This window comes from Myripristis murdjan, chromosome 1, assembly GCF_902150065.1.
Source record: "Myripristis murdjan chromosome 1, fMyrMur1.1, whole genome shotgun sequence".
NCBI classification, from domain to species: domain Eukaryota; kingdom Metazoa; phylum Chordata; class Actinopteri; order Holocentriformes; family Holocentridae; genus Myripristis; species Myripristis murdjan.
The window spans coordinates 31,656,489-31,672,455 of NC_043980.1; the positions used below are offsets into that span (position 1 = coordinate 31,656,489).

Consider the following 15,967-nt stretch of genomic DNA (forward strand, 5'->3'; position numbering starts at 1 on the left):
GTTGATGGTTTCTGTTTGAATGAAGCTGGAAACGTCAGTTGCTGTGGTCATAACACACACACACCCACAAACACATACACACTCACACACACTCACACTCCTGCCATCTCTCTTTGACATCTCAAGTCACGCTCTGTTGGGTCCATTTCCTACCCCTCTGCGTACATCTCTATTTTAACACCTCTGAGTAGTCAAAAGGGCACAGAGGAGGGAGGAGTGGGTCTGAAACATGGTGTGAGAAAGAGTGTGAGAGAGAGAGACCACAGTATGGAAACTCTCATGTAGGAAGCTCAGCATCCGTTTCCATTTGAGCTTCTTGACTAGGTTGAAACAGAGTGAGATGCATAATGCACAGACCGAGGGAATGAGTGAGACTAATGACAGGAGTGCAAAAAGGAGAAAACGGGAAAAATGAGGAGAAATGGAAAGAAAGTGTTAAGCAGAGCAGGAGAAGAGATGGGGTAACGGCAAAGTGTGCAAACACAGAACAACACAGGCACGTGTTTGTCTTACCAACAGCCTTGCTGCAGTTCAGATGTTTTTGAATGGAATTCCTGTTCAGATTTGGCCATCACTTCTTCCACTATCCTTGTTACTTATATTCCGTTGTGGAATTTTGATGAATTTTTATTCCGATACAGCATTCCAACCAATGCAAAGTTTATTCTCTCCTTCAGAGGGAAAGCCTGTAGGAAAGCATGGTACTGCACGTGGAAACGTGACCACTGGCAAGGACACATGCACACACTCGCTGGCAGAAATGTCTTAGCTTACTAATGGATTTTCTTCTGCTATGGTGGAACATAGAATTATGTCATACCAAGAGAAGTGTGCCAGTGTTCAGTGCATGTGTATCATGGTGTGCTTTGTGCACGTCCAGTCTCCACAAAGGGCTCCGTGCTGATTTTTCTCCCCTGTTCTTATTCCTCTCCCTCTCCTGTCTTCCAACAAAAGCCATATTGTAGCTGTGTTTATTTCTACTCCCAGTGGTGTCTGTCTGAGGCTCAACTCCCAGCCAGGCACTGCTAGGCTCCTGCCTTTCTGGAGCCCTTTTCACCAAGTGTCTGGGACCAGTTTTGTCTTCAAAGGCATACTGAAGCCTATTGACCTGACCAGTGGACATGGATGAGAGCCTAGTGTGAGAAACTTGACACATTCAGGCCACGGTTCAAGGTCCAAATTGAGACAGAGCTTGGTAGGAAAACGTAGGATCTGCCTGAGACCTTAATGAAAACCACTGTGGGGCTTCAGAACAGAAACATGAGTAATAAAGATATGCTGAAATGTTACAACCTACTCTCAGTGAGTTTTACTTGAGCTTTGATGTACATGATTTTAGTAAAAACACTGAGCTCAAACAGCCTCCGTTCCACTTCCCACAAGGATCCTGCCTTTGATGATGGCAGCGCACCAAACTTCTTAACACATTGTACTCCTGGAAAATTCTCGGTGTGTTGGCATAGGTAGTTGTCACCTCAGCTCATCTCATGTGTAGAGCAGTTGGGCCCCAATTTTACATGTGCCAGCTGCCACATACACAGCAGAGGGTGCTGTCACTGTGGAAACTGCCCTCTGTGGTGGTTTTTGCCAAGAACAGCCAAACTAGAGCATGTCTATAACCCATTATAGTTTGCCTGCTGGCCAAAAGGAAGTGTGTGATACTAATATCTGTGGAAAGCCACAATAACGTTTATTAGCTAAGTTTGACTATCCAAAATTAACATTACTGATATCTACAATGTCAGCTTGACTAATGGAATTACATTGTGACTTGTCAGAATTTTAATTCAAAATACCTTTGAGGGTGGTGTGGTCCGAAACTGGTGGTCAAAAGGGTCCTGGTTTGATCTCTGGCTCCCCCAGAGAGCACGTTGAAGTGTCGCTGAGTTAGATACTGAACCTCTAACTGCTTCTGATGGGCAGCTTGGCATCTTGCATGGTAGCCTCTGCTATCAGTGTGTGAGTGTGTGTGAATGGGTGAATGTGAAGTGGACATTGTAAAATACTTTGACAGGTTGATAGACTAGAAAAGCGTTACAGAGATGCAGTCCATTTTACCATTCAAGATATCGTTGTCATTCTGACTAGTCAAAACAAAAGTTACAGGTATCTGCAGGCTAGGCAGAATGCACAATAAAGTTATCTTCAAGTGGGATTGTAGATATCTAAAATTAAATTATGACTAAGTTTGAGATATCGACAACGCCATTCTGACAAATCAACTTAATTTAAGATATCTAAAAAAACAATACACATCTTGAACTGAGGGTAATTATAGATATCTTGAATATATCTGACATTTGAATTACAACTAGTCATATTGCAATTGCAGATATCCACAATTCACATAGTGGATATCTGCAACTGAATTACAGAAATCTGTAATGAGAAACTCCATACTACTACTACATACCCCATCTTTCTAGCCGAAATGTAATTACAGGTTTTACTCTTGAATTAGAGTTTTGACAAGGGAAAATGGTGTTGCAGATATTAGTAATGAATATCCAGTCTAGCTAATACATTTTAGAACAGCTTGCCATACTCTGCTATATTAAAGCGCACAGAGGGCAGTGAGAACCAACCAGACATTCCTTTGTGTCTTTTTTTCTTTACCCCACCTCCCTGAAGAAAGTTTTATTTCTAAATTTGACTTGCAGTCCAGGTGGAAGGGTAGGTCCTCATCTACAGTCAATAACAATTGGATGGATTCCAAAAAAACAAAAAACATGTTTTCATTTCAGGTGTCAGTCTGCTGTCAGTCTGCTGATTAAAGTTCAGATGGTAGGCAATATAAGGTACAGCTACCTGGGACCAGCGTTGCCAACTTGGCGACTTTGTTGCTAGATTTAATAAGTTTTCAGACACCCTTGGTGACTTAATTCCTCCAAAGGGACTGGTGACAAAAATGGGTACTTTTTCTGATCTTTGGGAGAATATCTGTTTTAACACATATATAACACATAACATAGGCCATTCCACAATTCACCTCTCTATCATGCAAGCGAGAGGCCAGTCCTCTGAGAGGGAACCAACAAGCAAGTCTCCTTCCCTAGTCCCACAGCACCTGTTACCATTTTTCCATACATATGCTGGCCTGCCTCTGCTTGGTTTGAAGGTGCGTCTTAAACTAACGGTGAAGCCCTGTCAGTCGCCTGTGACTAGGTTTTCCTCTCTTCTCTACCAGCACCCCACATGAGTATTTTATTCTCAACAAATCAACTAGACCAACTAGAAATCCTTCTAGCATGGCCACGGTCCAGAGAACAGCTTGCCATTCACGTTGCCAGAACTGCAAAAGTGCAACGGAATAGTGCATATGCAGTATATCACCCATCATAGCCACTCATAAATGATGATTAAAAAAAAAAATACTATATACATGTATTAATCATGTAAGGTCACTCATATGCAGATCAGCCTGTTATGCAGTTGACTTTTTAGCCTTTCAGCCTTATCATTTGTAGTGACTGTTGGGACAGCCAGTGGCTACTTTTCTTACACAGGAGTTGGAAACACTACCCAGGCACCAGGACTGACAACAGATGGACGTTTGGTTGCGACAGTCGTGCACAATAACAGACAACCGCATCTGTCCGCTCTGAAGAAAGGACTTACAATGAATTGATACTGACTGTTTAAATAATGTGTTGATGTAGTAAACTTGACATTACAGAGAAGAATGCTCTAGCACAGACTCAATTTAACCACTAACATGGCAAGAGTACATCTCAGTAGCCTCTGTGATGTGTATAACCAGGAGGATAACAAAGCAAATGCCATTATCTCTGACTTCTGCCTTTAAAGGGGCAATAAACAAGATTTTTACTGGCCAACAGAACAAAATGGCCATGACATATCTTCCGGGGCTTTATTGGGTTGTCGATGAATACCAGTAGCTCAGTCATTACTTAGCCTAGGATAGTATGGAATGAAATCACTACCCAAAATGCAAAACGTTGCAGCCCATCTGCATCTGCCCCTCCAACAGAAAACAGGCGCCACTCTTCATCCTCATCCTCTCCTTCAGTGTCCTCTTGTCGTTTGCCTGCTTGACATTTTGCCTTGCTCTATTTCCTTTTTTCTAGACACTGTGTACTCCATTTTTGTAGCCTAATGGCCACTGCCTGAGGGCTAACCCCCAGAAGCATCCTGAGCTCAGCATATAGGCAGAGGGCAGAGTCTCTGCAGATACACACACCGCCACACACTTCTAGTGGGTCATAAGTGATGATTGAGAGGGATTCTTTTTGTTTGAGTCTATACATCGTTTCTTTTTTTTTTTTTTTAAGGAAAATTCTACTCATTCCACTTTCAAGAAATGCTAAAAATCCTTGTGCTCAAGAAAAAATACCAAAGCTGCGTGAACAGCTAGGACGTTGTACTGCTACGAACTAGCGCTTTTGGACAGCTCTGGCTCAGAGGTTCCAAGCAGTATTGATCCAGATCTCTGGCTCTTTGCTCCACACTGCTGGAGCCATGTGTAAACAGAGAGTGCGGCTGCTCACCTTAGCCCAACAGGCCCCTCTGTGCCTTCTCCCAGCCCGCAAGGACCGACTCATACTCCTGGAAGTGACAGCCGCAGGAGCTGTGCTGGCCATAGAAATAAAAAGCAACTTTTTCTGCAGATTGGCAGTGTGTTAGTGCGACCAGACGTCTTAGGTCTCAAAACAGGACACCTTACAGTTTAAGTGGATTTTTGGAAGCCCAGAGCTATCCAGCAACCATGGCTCATCACAGTACGATGCACCGGCCACTCATCAGTTATACTTACAGAGCAGATGCAGACTTGTGCAGCAGGACAGGGGGGTGAAAACGATTGAACATGCTGTGCATCTGAGTTTCAGCTGGAGTGGCTTACGGGAATGTACATTTTTATAGAGAGAGGAAGAGGGCTATGATTAAGTGTTGACTATGAGGATGATGATGATCAAGATGATGATTTGTTATATGCTGCTGGCCTGAAAATCTGTTGATAGCTTGCACTGGAACTGACTGCTGGTAGTTGTGCCTGTATGTCTTGCGCTTTATATTGTGTTATTTTTTATTCTTGTGGCAAAACAAATTTTCTGTTGGGCTAAATGAAGTTGAAAATTTAACTTGAAGATGAGCCTCGAATACTTACTGTTATCTTGCACAGGTCATGTTCCCGAGGCAAATTTTTAATATTTGTTTTCTTTTTTTGTTATATTTTGAATTTGGGATGGGGTCTCTTCACTGATTATATTATTGTGAATTGACAATTGACAGTAGAAGAAGAATTGTTTAGAAGAAGAATTTAACTTAATTTTTTTTTTTACAGCCATATAGGACTCAGTTAATAAATTTGAATTGCTCAGCTCTTTGTTACTTTGAAAGGCTTGTGTTTTCACAGTTGTGTTCTTAATGTAGTGAGTTATTTAAATATACCAAAACATTTATGTTTTTTTAAGAATTGATTTTTAAACCATACTTGAGAAATCAGTGCAAAATGATTACGACTTTGGACAGAATGAGACATAATTTTGTTAGATGTTTTGTCACAGGATACCCGAACATTTTCCTTTTTCAGTTAACAGTTTTATAAGAAGCTTTGATAAACCCCAGCCTTTTAAATGAAAGCAACAAACTACATCTAATGACAAACATCAAATGACTTTTTATCTTCACTTGAATAAAGAAGGGCCATCACAGCTACTTCAAATATATTCAGTCTTACCTTAAGATCGAGGCTGAAAACACACTGTAACTCTTGGAATGTGTAGACCGAAAAGAACCAGACCCAGGACCCATTTGGCTCCCAGCCTCCCAAAAACAAAAACAGGAAAAAAGGCCCTGAAGGAATGAATCCATGGCTGTAGTTAAGCAATCCCCTGGATGCCTCTGGCATTTTCCTTACTTGTCTCTTGGCTTTAATGTGTTGACAAAATTGACAGCCAAGATGGACACTAGGCGACTTGACCCACAACACTCTGCCTCACAGTTCAGATTAAGCAGTCTCATTAATCTCATTTCTGTTTGTTTCAACAGTGTTGCAGTGTCCCTGCTGTTAAAATCAAAGCACATCTGTGGTTTGAGCAGTGAAAAAGGATGCTAATAGGCTGGCAGGGTCGTGTCAAAGAGGCAGGTTCTAACAACTCTCCGTGGAATTACGGTTGACTTATGGTCAGGACAGAATGGGGCCATGACCTTTCGGGACCCCTCCTTCCTTAGAGAACAGCTTTCTGATGTCACCGTGAGTGACGGTTACCACCAAACCTCGCCTTGAGGGCAGGAATGTCTGATGTGGGTTGTTGGGTGATTAGGTGTGTATGTGTGTGTATGCATGATGACAATGGATTAACAGATGAGGACACACACACTCACACACACACTCACAATCACGTGTCAGACAAGGTAAGATTAAATGTTCCACTCAACCTGTACAGACCGGTTTCCCAGAATCCCCAGTTTCCTGGTTGTGTTGAGTGGAATGTTCTCGTTCAGAGGCATTGTTCATATTTCACGGTGGTGTATCGACACCGAATTCTTTCCATCTTTCCACTGAGAATGTGCTTTGAACTGTACACATGGCAGAACACAGACACACACACTCACACAGATTATATGCGATTCAGCGGGTAGTGGGATTGGAGAGGATGTATCTGTTTCTAATGAGAGTAGCCTGTGTAAAGGTTACAGGGAGTTATCCCTCCCCAGGGAGAAACGTCTGCTTGTCTGGGAGATCTGGCAAGAAAACATACATGAGCAGTGGAGCTTGGTTTTGGTTGGGGTCACACTTGATTAGATGAAGCACACATTACATCTGAACTTTTTCATTAAAACATGCATTGTCACCCTCTCTCCAGGATAGTTCGTGAGTATCTGAGTGGAGCTCCCTTCTCCTCCTACCAGGAGACCATGTATTTCTCTCGCTTCTTGCAGTGGAAGTGGTTGGAAAGGTGAGCACACGGCACAGGCCACTCCACTGGCCAATGCAAACATGCAAACCACCTCACTGGCTTACTGTAACAATTAAACCTGTCAGCCCATACACATTTAGCACCTGTTACCTAGTTCAGGTTAATGGCATTCATTTCTCATCATTGTTTGCTAAGGGTTATATTTTGTCTCCTCAAAACCAAAGGAAATCCTTTTTTTTTTTTTAAAAAAAAAAAAAGAAAAAAAAGAAAAAAGATTTCTCAACTTAACTGATGTCCTTTAAGTCAAAATAGTATCACTGAGAAATTCCGATCTCGCCTTAGAGCACTTCATAGAGCGAGCAGTGACCTTCTTTAAGCTGCAGATGCTGAGGAATGTTGCATTCTAAGTCTCAGATCTCTCTGCAGCCTCCGATACTATTGACTGCTGGTTTTCAAACCGTGGGCCACCATGCCCCAGCACCATGTGGATGAATTTCACTGATTAACACATCTCCAGTCAGAGAGAGGGGGAACTAATCTGTGAAATCAGCTGCTGATATGTGTTTGGCTGGAAGGAAAGCCTTTTTTATTGTTGGATTGTTTCTGGTCCACAAGACAAGCCATTGTCATCCTCAGCAGAAATTAAAGGTGAGGTCCCACAAGGTTCAGTTTTGGGACCCATCTTATTCTCCATGTCCATGTTTTCATTTTGACATTAGTGAAGACACCTGCATGTTGTTTTTAAAACAAAATACATGAAGTGAAATCTGATCAGTTCTTTTAGGACAACCCAAATCCATCAAATTCATTCACTCTGAATTTGATACCATTTTTAATACATGTTACCTGTTAGTTTTAGAATTAATTTTACGATTTTACTGATCACATTTAGGTTATCAGTGCATCTGGCATCTAGCTATGTCATTGACCTTTTAACCCGATTTAAGAGCAGCTGTAGCCTGAGCTCCTCGTGCAGGTTCCCGCTCACTGCTCCAAAGTAGAGATGAAAAATGGAGGCGATCAGGCCCTTATCAGCACTGCTGGACAGTGGATTGACCTGTCTGAGGAGCTCAGGCTGGCTTAATCTGTATCATCTTTTAATTGACTTTTCACTTTCTCACTGGCATTGATTTGCTTGCCTTTTATTACTTGTTAATTGTTTTTAATCCTCCTTGAATGTTTCTTGTCTTATCTTTATATTTTTATCTTCATTTTATATCTTTTGACAGTTTTTGATTTTTATTTTTACTCCTTTGTCATTGTTCTTGTGTCCTGAAAAGTGTAAATTTTCTAAAGAATTTTTTTAACCATCATAATAGCACAGTGTCATTCATGTTTGGCAATTTTTGGTAAAAACTTTTAGTAAGTCTTTAGCTTTAAGTCTACTCACAGAAAAAAAAATGTTGTTTATGCTTAAGTGTACCAAACTAGGAACAGTAGAAACATTTGCACCAAAAACAAAAGCAGTGCTACCAATCAATGTTTCTATTTTAAAGAGGTTAATAATTGATGATGTTTTGCATAATGGCTGGTAACTGAAGCAGGATGGAAGCAGCAGCCATCAATGTGAATTAATAATATATTAGAACATTATTCTGTCTGCAGCATCACGCAGTCTGAGAGAATGACATAACCTCTTTCTTTATTTTCTGTCTCCTACCCCTTCTGTCATTTTCACACACTTGTCTTTCTCACTGTTTTTCACTCTCTGTCTCTTTCTCTTGTTCCTTCTTCCCTCCTTGCAGGCAACCAGTAACCAAAAATACCTTCAGACATTATAGAGTACTAGGAAAAGGTGGATTTGGCGAGGTAAGTCACCTGTCAAGAAATAATGTTGTCATAACTGTAAGGTTGTGTTGTAGTCATTAGGGCTGCACAATTATCTCAAAAACTATCACTGCCAATTAATTCCCTTGTAGTTGCGATTATAATTTAGATCAATGGAGTTGCAGTTAAATACCTATTTGGTGCACTTTTTAACTGGACGTTAACAGTTAAGTAATTACTATGCTTATTTCAAGACTACAGCCATTTGTAATAAAATGCATCTGTATTGTAGAGTCAGTGTTTCCCTGAGATTTCGTATTTCTATTTTTTTATATTATTATTTTTTTTTTTTACAGACCTTGTCTAAGCAGCAGATATGCTAGTGAAAGATCATAGAAATATTGTAGGAACACTGGAGGCAGCTGTGCTTTCCTCATCTTTACTGGCTGCAAGACATGATTGCATTGACACCGCAGGCGTATTAAATGGAATAATATATATATGTAATAGTGATTTTTTTATTTTTTATTGTATTTTATTTTATTTTTACCTAATATATCGCCTTGTCTGTTATTGTAATCTCGGTTAATCTGCGATTAATTGTGCAGCCCTTTTGCCCATTCAAGTTTTTATGATTGATCCTTACAATTTGGTGTACAATGAAACTCCATGCATCACTTTGTGAAATATAAACAAAAATTGGAGACACTCATCACAGCTGAGATCCAACAAAAGATATTATGCTCTTTCTCACAAATGAATGAATAATTGGGAAATTTGATTTCAATGATTTGTTAGTACAATCTGGTTTTAACATTTAGACAACGCTACCGATGTCTTCAGCTATTCTGGGTGTCTCTGAAACATTGTAGTTTTTTATGTGTGTTTGCGCACAAATATACACAAGTATAGCAAAACCTCTGTGTGTGTGTGTGTGTGTGTGTGTGTCCATGTGTGTGTATGTATATGTGTGTGTGTGTGCGTGCGTGTGCGTGCGCGTGCATGTGAGTGAGTGTGATCATGCTTCCTCTCCTCACCGGTCTCTTTTACTGCTTGTTTTCCAGGTTTGTGCCTGCCAAGTACGTGCCACCGGTAAGATGTACGCCTGTAAAAAGCTGGAAAAGAAGCGAGTGAAGAAAAGAAAAGGTGAAGCAATGGCACTAAACGAAAAACGCATTTTAGAAAAAGTTAACAGTAGTTTTGTAGTAAGTACTACCTTTTTCTTATTCAACCCTTTCAACAGATTTGTGACTGTTGTTGTGTGAGTTTTGTCAACATTGCATGCCTTTGTTTGTCACTGTCAGTGGCCATTGAATTTAGATGGTTGAGTGAAATTTGCTCTTTTTGCCACAAGCTTGTGATTTTTATTTATTCATTTATCTCTGACTCTCACGACAAGATATTTTGTGTTGTCGAAAAACAACTATTTGGTCTGTTCTGAAAAAGCCCAACACGCAGCCGTCTGCATGCCAGTGCACCTCAGTGGAAGTTAGAGGCTCAGTTTATGTTTCGTAGCACTGTGGGTCGATGATGGGGTAGAGAAGTGCAGTCCAAGCTATAAAGTCATTACCCTGCCACCATACTGTACCACCATACTCAGGCTTTTAGTTACGTCATTGCTCTCGGCTGCTTTTCCATGAAGTTTTCTATACAATGAGCCGTAGTCACTGGAAGGCAGCGTGTTTTCTAAAGCAGGGTCGAACATTTAGGCTGCCGTCCATGTCCTTCACACTGTGTTTATCAAAGGTAAAGCTGGAGAGCAGCATTCATTTTACAGTTTCCACTGACATGAAAGACGCTACATTTTGGGCATGGCACAGTGTCTCAATGGAATTCGTAATGTTGATAGTGTGGACCGTTAATGTGTTTAAATCATTGTTTATTCAATATCTTTCAAAATATTCAGATTCTTGGCTTTTGGTACATTTTGTTGTGCACTCACATTAAAATGCCTTTATTCAGGATTTTCCTTTTTAGCTCTGTGCAAAGTACAATATTCAATATAGGAGAATACAAATGGGAGAAAAAATGGTCAACATATAAATAAAGACATTTTTATTCCCTTTACTTCTTTGGGTGCTAAATTGATATGAGCTAAAATTTGCTCAATATTTTTCTATCATCGGTTAATCAGGTGTCATAGTTAGGTTGTCTTTAACCGTAACAGATATGCACCTTAGTACCTGTTCTGTACAGTTGCACATGGCTGTATGCTACAGCAGGTTAAAGTGCAATCTGTTTAGGTCAAGTTCTTGCTGTGCTACATGGTTATATTGTGCAACTGCTGGTAACTAATTATACAAAGGATGGTTAGTTGTCTTTCTTTCTAGCAAAACTATAGTTACTTTTAAACCCTATGGACTGGAATCTCATGTTATAAATGAACTATACAATACTGTGCTTAAATAGTCTGAGAAATGTAGCAAATCTAATCTAATGTAATAGATAAAATCTTAACTTTGTGAACAAGAATGACAAAAATGACTTGACATCTGCATAACACATGATAAGAAATGTTGAGCACATAATTGCTTCTGTGGCAGTTAAGCTCAACCACAGCAAAGCAGATTGAATGTTTGCAGTACTTGAATACTTATACATCCGTCAAAAAAATCATAGTAGTTGGCAAATGCAACGGCAATATTTGCTTTTGTGACAAAATATTGGACTTGGACTGGAAGTATGTTCTGTGATGCACGACATACAACAGTCAGTCCATTTTTTTTTTTTTAGGAATGCCATTAATCTGTTCTTGCAAATACATTCTTGTTTTCACTTTGACAGAACAGAGTTTTTTTTTTTACTCAGATTTACAAAATCCAGGTTGTATGTATTTTGAAATAATACCATAGCAGTAACAGAGTACCAAAAGTCAGGGAGTCTGAACACTTGGAAGGCACTGCATGTGAAAGACAGGTCACCAGAAGTGACCTTAAGGTAATAATTTCCTCAAAGTTAATTTTCACTACAGCAATATTTTGGTTACCCCTCAAAAAAGAAGGTCTAACAGTGCTAACTAATGTTTTATCAAATGTATTTTAACCAAAAACTCCTAATGAATTGCAGCTGTAGGCAGTTCTCTCATGAACATTTTTTTTTCATTTTGGTTGCAGCAAATTCACCAGTGTTACTTCTGTCACCATTCTGTTTTTGCCTGTGTTGTAATGTGCATGCTCCTGGTGTTTCTCCCTCTTTATTCCTTCCACCCTGCTCTTGACACTCTACATATGTAAAAATGGATCATGCTTGAATTTGAATCCTGCTTGACTATTTGTGTTGACGTCAGGACTCAAATGCTGTACAGCTGGAAAACACGTGAGGTGTGCATCTGCTTCCATTACATCCAACTGGACTCACAAAAAGTCTCAGGTGCTTAGGCAGGAAAAGGAAACTTAGCTTTGGCTCAGCGTCGTGTTCCTCCAAGAAAAAAAAAAAAAAAAAAATTATTGTACCAAAGACAAGAAAATTACAGCAAGTGCTTGTTGAACGTTCTGGGAACATAGCAAGGAGTGGCTGTTAGGGTTAGCATGCTAATTTCTGGTGTGTGTATTTTGTGTGTATGTGTGTGTTTATACTAAGTAGAACATTGTGTCACCATTTGCCTCCATAGAGCTGTGTGAAACTGAGACCTGTTAAAGCACATTGGAGGAAAACGGAGCCGAGCATCAAACCCTCTCGTTGTTCTCCATTTGAAGCTAATAGTATTTTTTTGAGTAGTATGAGGTGTTGGATTAGTTGTTTTCTGATGCAGCGTGAGCTACGTCCTTGTTTTGAGTGAGTCATTGCAACAGTATGTGTATGGGTGTGCGTGCACACACACATACAGACACACATACAGAGGCTGGAGTGGGCTTGTTACAGAACCTCAGACTTGCAGCTCTTGTCACCTGGGATTGGCACATGATGCTGTGTGTTTGGTTGTGTGTGTGTGTGTGTGTATGTGCGTGCGCGCTCTCCGCTGCAGGCAGAACTGATGACTCTTCATGTGCCTCTCTACCTACGAGAGCAGCTCTGTTGCCTAGCAACACTGACCAAACAGCAGTAGCAAGGAGAAGAGTCAAGTACTCTCTCAAACCCCTCTTTTCTCTCTCTCTCTCTTTCTCTCTCCACCTATTTCTCTTTACCTTTTGTTAATCAATGCATACTGTTAGTCAAATACGTTTTCTAAGCCCATATTTTCACTAATAATCTGTCCATATATGACTGCTTACATCTGTGTGTGTTTGTGTGTGTGTGTGTGTGTGTGTGTGTGTGTGTGTCAGGGCAGGGTGACTCCATTCTGTTGTCTCCAGCAGCTGAGGCTGGGGAAGCAGCCTCCTCGCTGTGTTGCACACCACACACAGCTCCAATTTGCCCTGACCACAACTGGGTTTTGATTATTTCTTTTTCATTTTTTTCTCTTTTTCCCCATGGCAGGACAAGTACCTGTTTTTGATACCAAATTTGATACTGGTGCTAGAAAAGCTCACCCTTTGTAAAGGTGTCTTTGTTGAATATGAGCACATGTCATTTTGCTTGCAGACTAAATGATTTGTATTTATTCACAGATGTGGCCAGCCTCTCCTCTCAGGAAAGATAACATATGTATATGTGCTATCTGATGCCTATTAAAATCCATTTTGATACCAAAGCTCAATGTCCCGCTGTAGTGAGTTTCAGTGGAAATGTCCATGTGTTTTTCGAGACCTACATACAGTGTTTGTTTTGCTGTGTGCTGTTTCTATGAGTGTTTGTTTATGTATGCATGTACGTATCTTGTTTACTTGGCCCATAAGAATTTTCCCATTGCCTCTTAGAGTATTTTTTGAGCATGCAGTCAAGAGCAGATGGGATTCCTCCTGATGGCAGCAACATCCTGCTTGTGCACACAAGTGCAGGCACACACACGCTGCACCCTGTGTGTCATTGACCCACAGGGGAGGGGAGGGGACGGGATGAGACGGGAGTAGGGGGGTGGGAATAAAGAGGAAGAGAGAGATGGATGATGGGATGAGAGGCAGAGGACAGGAGGCAATGGAGCGAGGAGTGGAGACGAAGCCTCTGGTTTTCCATATTTGTGATATATTTCTTTGTGTTTTTCTTTCTCTGTGACACTTTGTGTACATTCTTTGCATTTCCCTTGGGATAATGGATTATCATTGTTGGGCATTAGACAGACCATATGAAACAATCACGCTCCACTAGCCGCTCTGTCTCTTACAGAAGTCCTATCCTCTTTCTCTCCCCCCCCCCTCTCTTTTTCCGTTTTTATTTATTTATTTATTTTTTTACTCTGCCTCCTTTCTTCTTGATTGGTCCCCCGCCTCTCTTGTTACCGCTTCCCAACATCCCTCCTTCCCCAGGTTAGTCTTGCTTATGCCTATGAGACCAAGGATGCGCTGTGCCTGGTGTTGACCATTATGAATGGCGGTGACCTGAAGTTCCATATCTACAACATGGGCAATTCGGGTTTCGACGAGCAGCGAGCCATCTTCTACGCTGCTGAGATCTGCTGTGGCCTGGAGGACCTGCACCGTGAGAGGATAGTCTACAGGTCAGGGCACATGGTCATTCTGGGACAGGGAGCAGTGGGCATCAGCTTTTATAGCAAATGTAAATTAGGAATTTTGTCAATAATTATGACCAAGAAGACTAGGCATGGCCTGAAATTTCATGTCACAGTTATCTTGGCCAAAATAATTGCGGTTCACAAATAATCATTAAAATTGGAATTTGGAATCTGTAGTGTTTCCAGACATCTGTCTTAACATTTTTTTGTGTGTGGGATACAATGGTCAAACCGAGCCTTCAACCATGGTGACAGGTGACACGATTTTGGAATGATGTGGGCTCCCTCTTGTTGTGGCACTTTAAAATAGATCAGGAAATCCTTAGGGCCTTATAAGGGCCTTATATCAGCAAACTAGACAGCTTTTTTAAGTCACTTGTGTGAGGATATTCCTGATTATCCCGATTTATGATTATCCTGATAATGGAAATTCACCATGATCAACTTTTTTGAGGCGATAAGATTCTCTATTGTCTAATCCCTAGCTAAGATAAACATTGTTCATTGTACTTGTGTTCTTGTCATCCCCATTTGCTATAACTTTTGCCCAATTGGTCAACTGTCACATTTCCTGCAGGCAATCCGGGTGTATCAGTTACCTGCCTGTGACTGGCTAAACATTTTAGCATTTAGCAGGCTCTGTGCAACAAGTCACTTGCTAAGAAGTCTAAAATAAACCAGAAAAAGTGAATCCAAATATTGGGCATTAGTCTGGTACATAGCCCTCGTATGAGGGAGATTAAGATGTATACCATATGAGGGTGTTGGTTATAGTGTTCAGACTGGGAAAAGTGCAAATAGCCAGTCCAGGCTGATGAAGTGTGACTGGATTAATGGTGTACTGATTTACCCAAGGTGTAGTGTACCTGTCACACTAAATGGGACCTTAGAGTTATACTAAACTAAACACTGATGTTCTCATAAGACACACATGCACACACACTCATACGCTCATATAAATGCACCCACACAGAGTATTCGCTGGGCTCTGGAGTGTTGTCATAAATGGTAAACAGATCTCAGGTTGGCATTAGGCAGGGCTCCCAGATTTCAGTCATGGCTGAAATCGTAGCTGTTACAACTTAATTCTTTCAGGAGAAAAAAAAAATGACATCACTTGAAAATAGGAAGTTAGCTCAATATAAACCAATGAATCAGAATGATATGTAAAATTATAGTCAAAGCCACATAACAAGAAGTGAATGTGGAATATGCAGTAGAGCAGAAAATTTAGACAATAAAAGACAACATATGAAATGTAAAAAAAGACAAGTTAATGATGAGTTTATTCAGTTTTCTATTGTTATAACATTGCTGAGATAATATTTAATTTTTGTGCACATATAAAATCAAAGCAACACATCCCTAATGCCAAATACATCTTTGTTTTTGTTTTTTTCCAGGGATTTGAAACCTGAAAACATCCTACTGGATGATCGTGGTAAGTCCCAAATGTCTTATCTTGCTCTTAAAATCAGGCCTGAGCAGAGCAACATGCTGGCGCACTCCTAGGCCTGTGAAGGGATTTTTTTCCACACTTGCTTTGATGTAGGCCATGTGCCCACAGCCTTGTATGGGGTTGACAACATCGAACTGAGGATAGTTTCTAACTAGCCCACTTTTATAATATGCAAGTAGAGCAGCACAGGCACGCCTCATATTCCATCGTAGGCCGAAAAGCCATCTCTTGGGGTTCCTCACATTTCTCTCCACTGAGTCATACCCCCTCTCTGATGTCTTCCTCCTCTACTTGCTGTGATATGGTTTTATC

General features: G+C 40.7%; 1 protein-coding gene across 2 annotated transcripts in view; it reads left to right on the forward strand.

Moving 5' to 3' along the window:
- Nucleotides 1-15,967, forward strand: part of grk4 (G protein-coupled receptor kinase 4) — a 51,631-nt gene that overhangs the window by 25,348 nt on the left and 10,316 nt on the right. For both annotated transcript variants that reach the window (XM_030052298.1, XM_030052288.1), the window contains exons 6-10: nt 6,828-6,920; nt 8,627-8,690; nt 9,713-9,853; nt 13,991-14,181; nt 15,600-15,637. In XM_030052298.1, the coding sequence (XP_029908158.1) occupies nt 6,828-6,920; nt 8,627-8,690; nt 9,713-9,853; nt 13,991-14,181; nt 15,600-15,637 (527 nt within the window). The remainder of the gene's footprint in view (nt 1-6,827; nt 6,921-8,626; nt 8,691-9,712; nt 9,854-13,990; nt 14,182-15,599; nt 15,638-15,967) is intronic.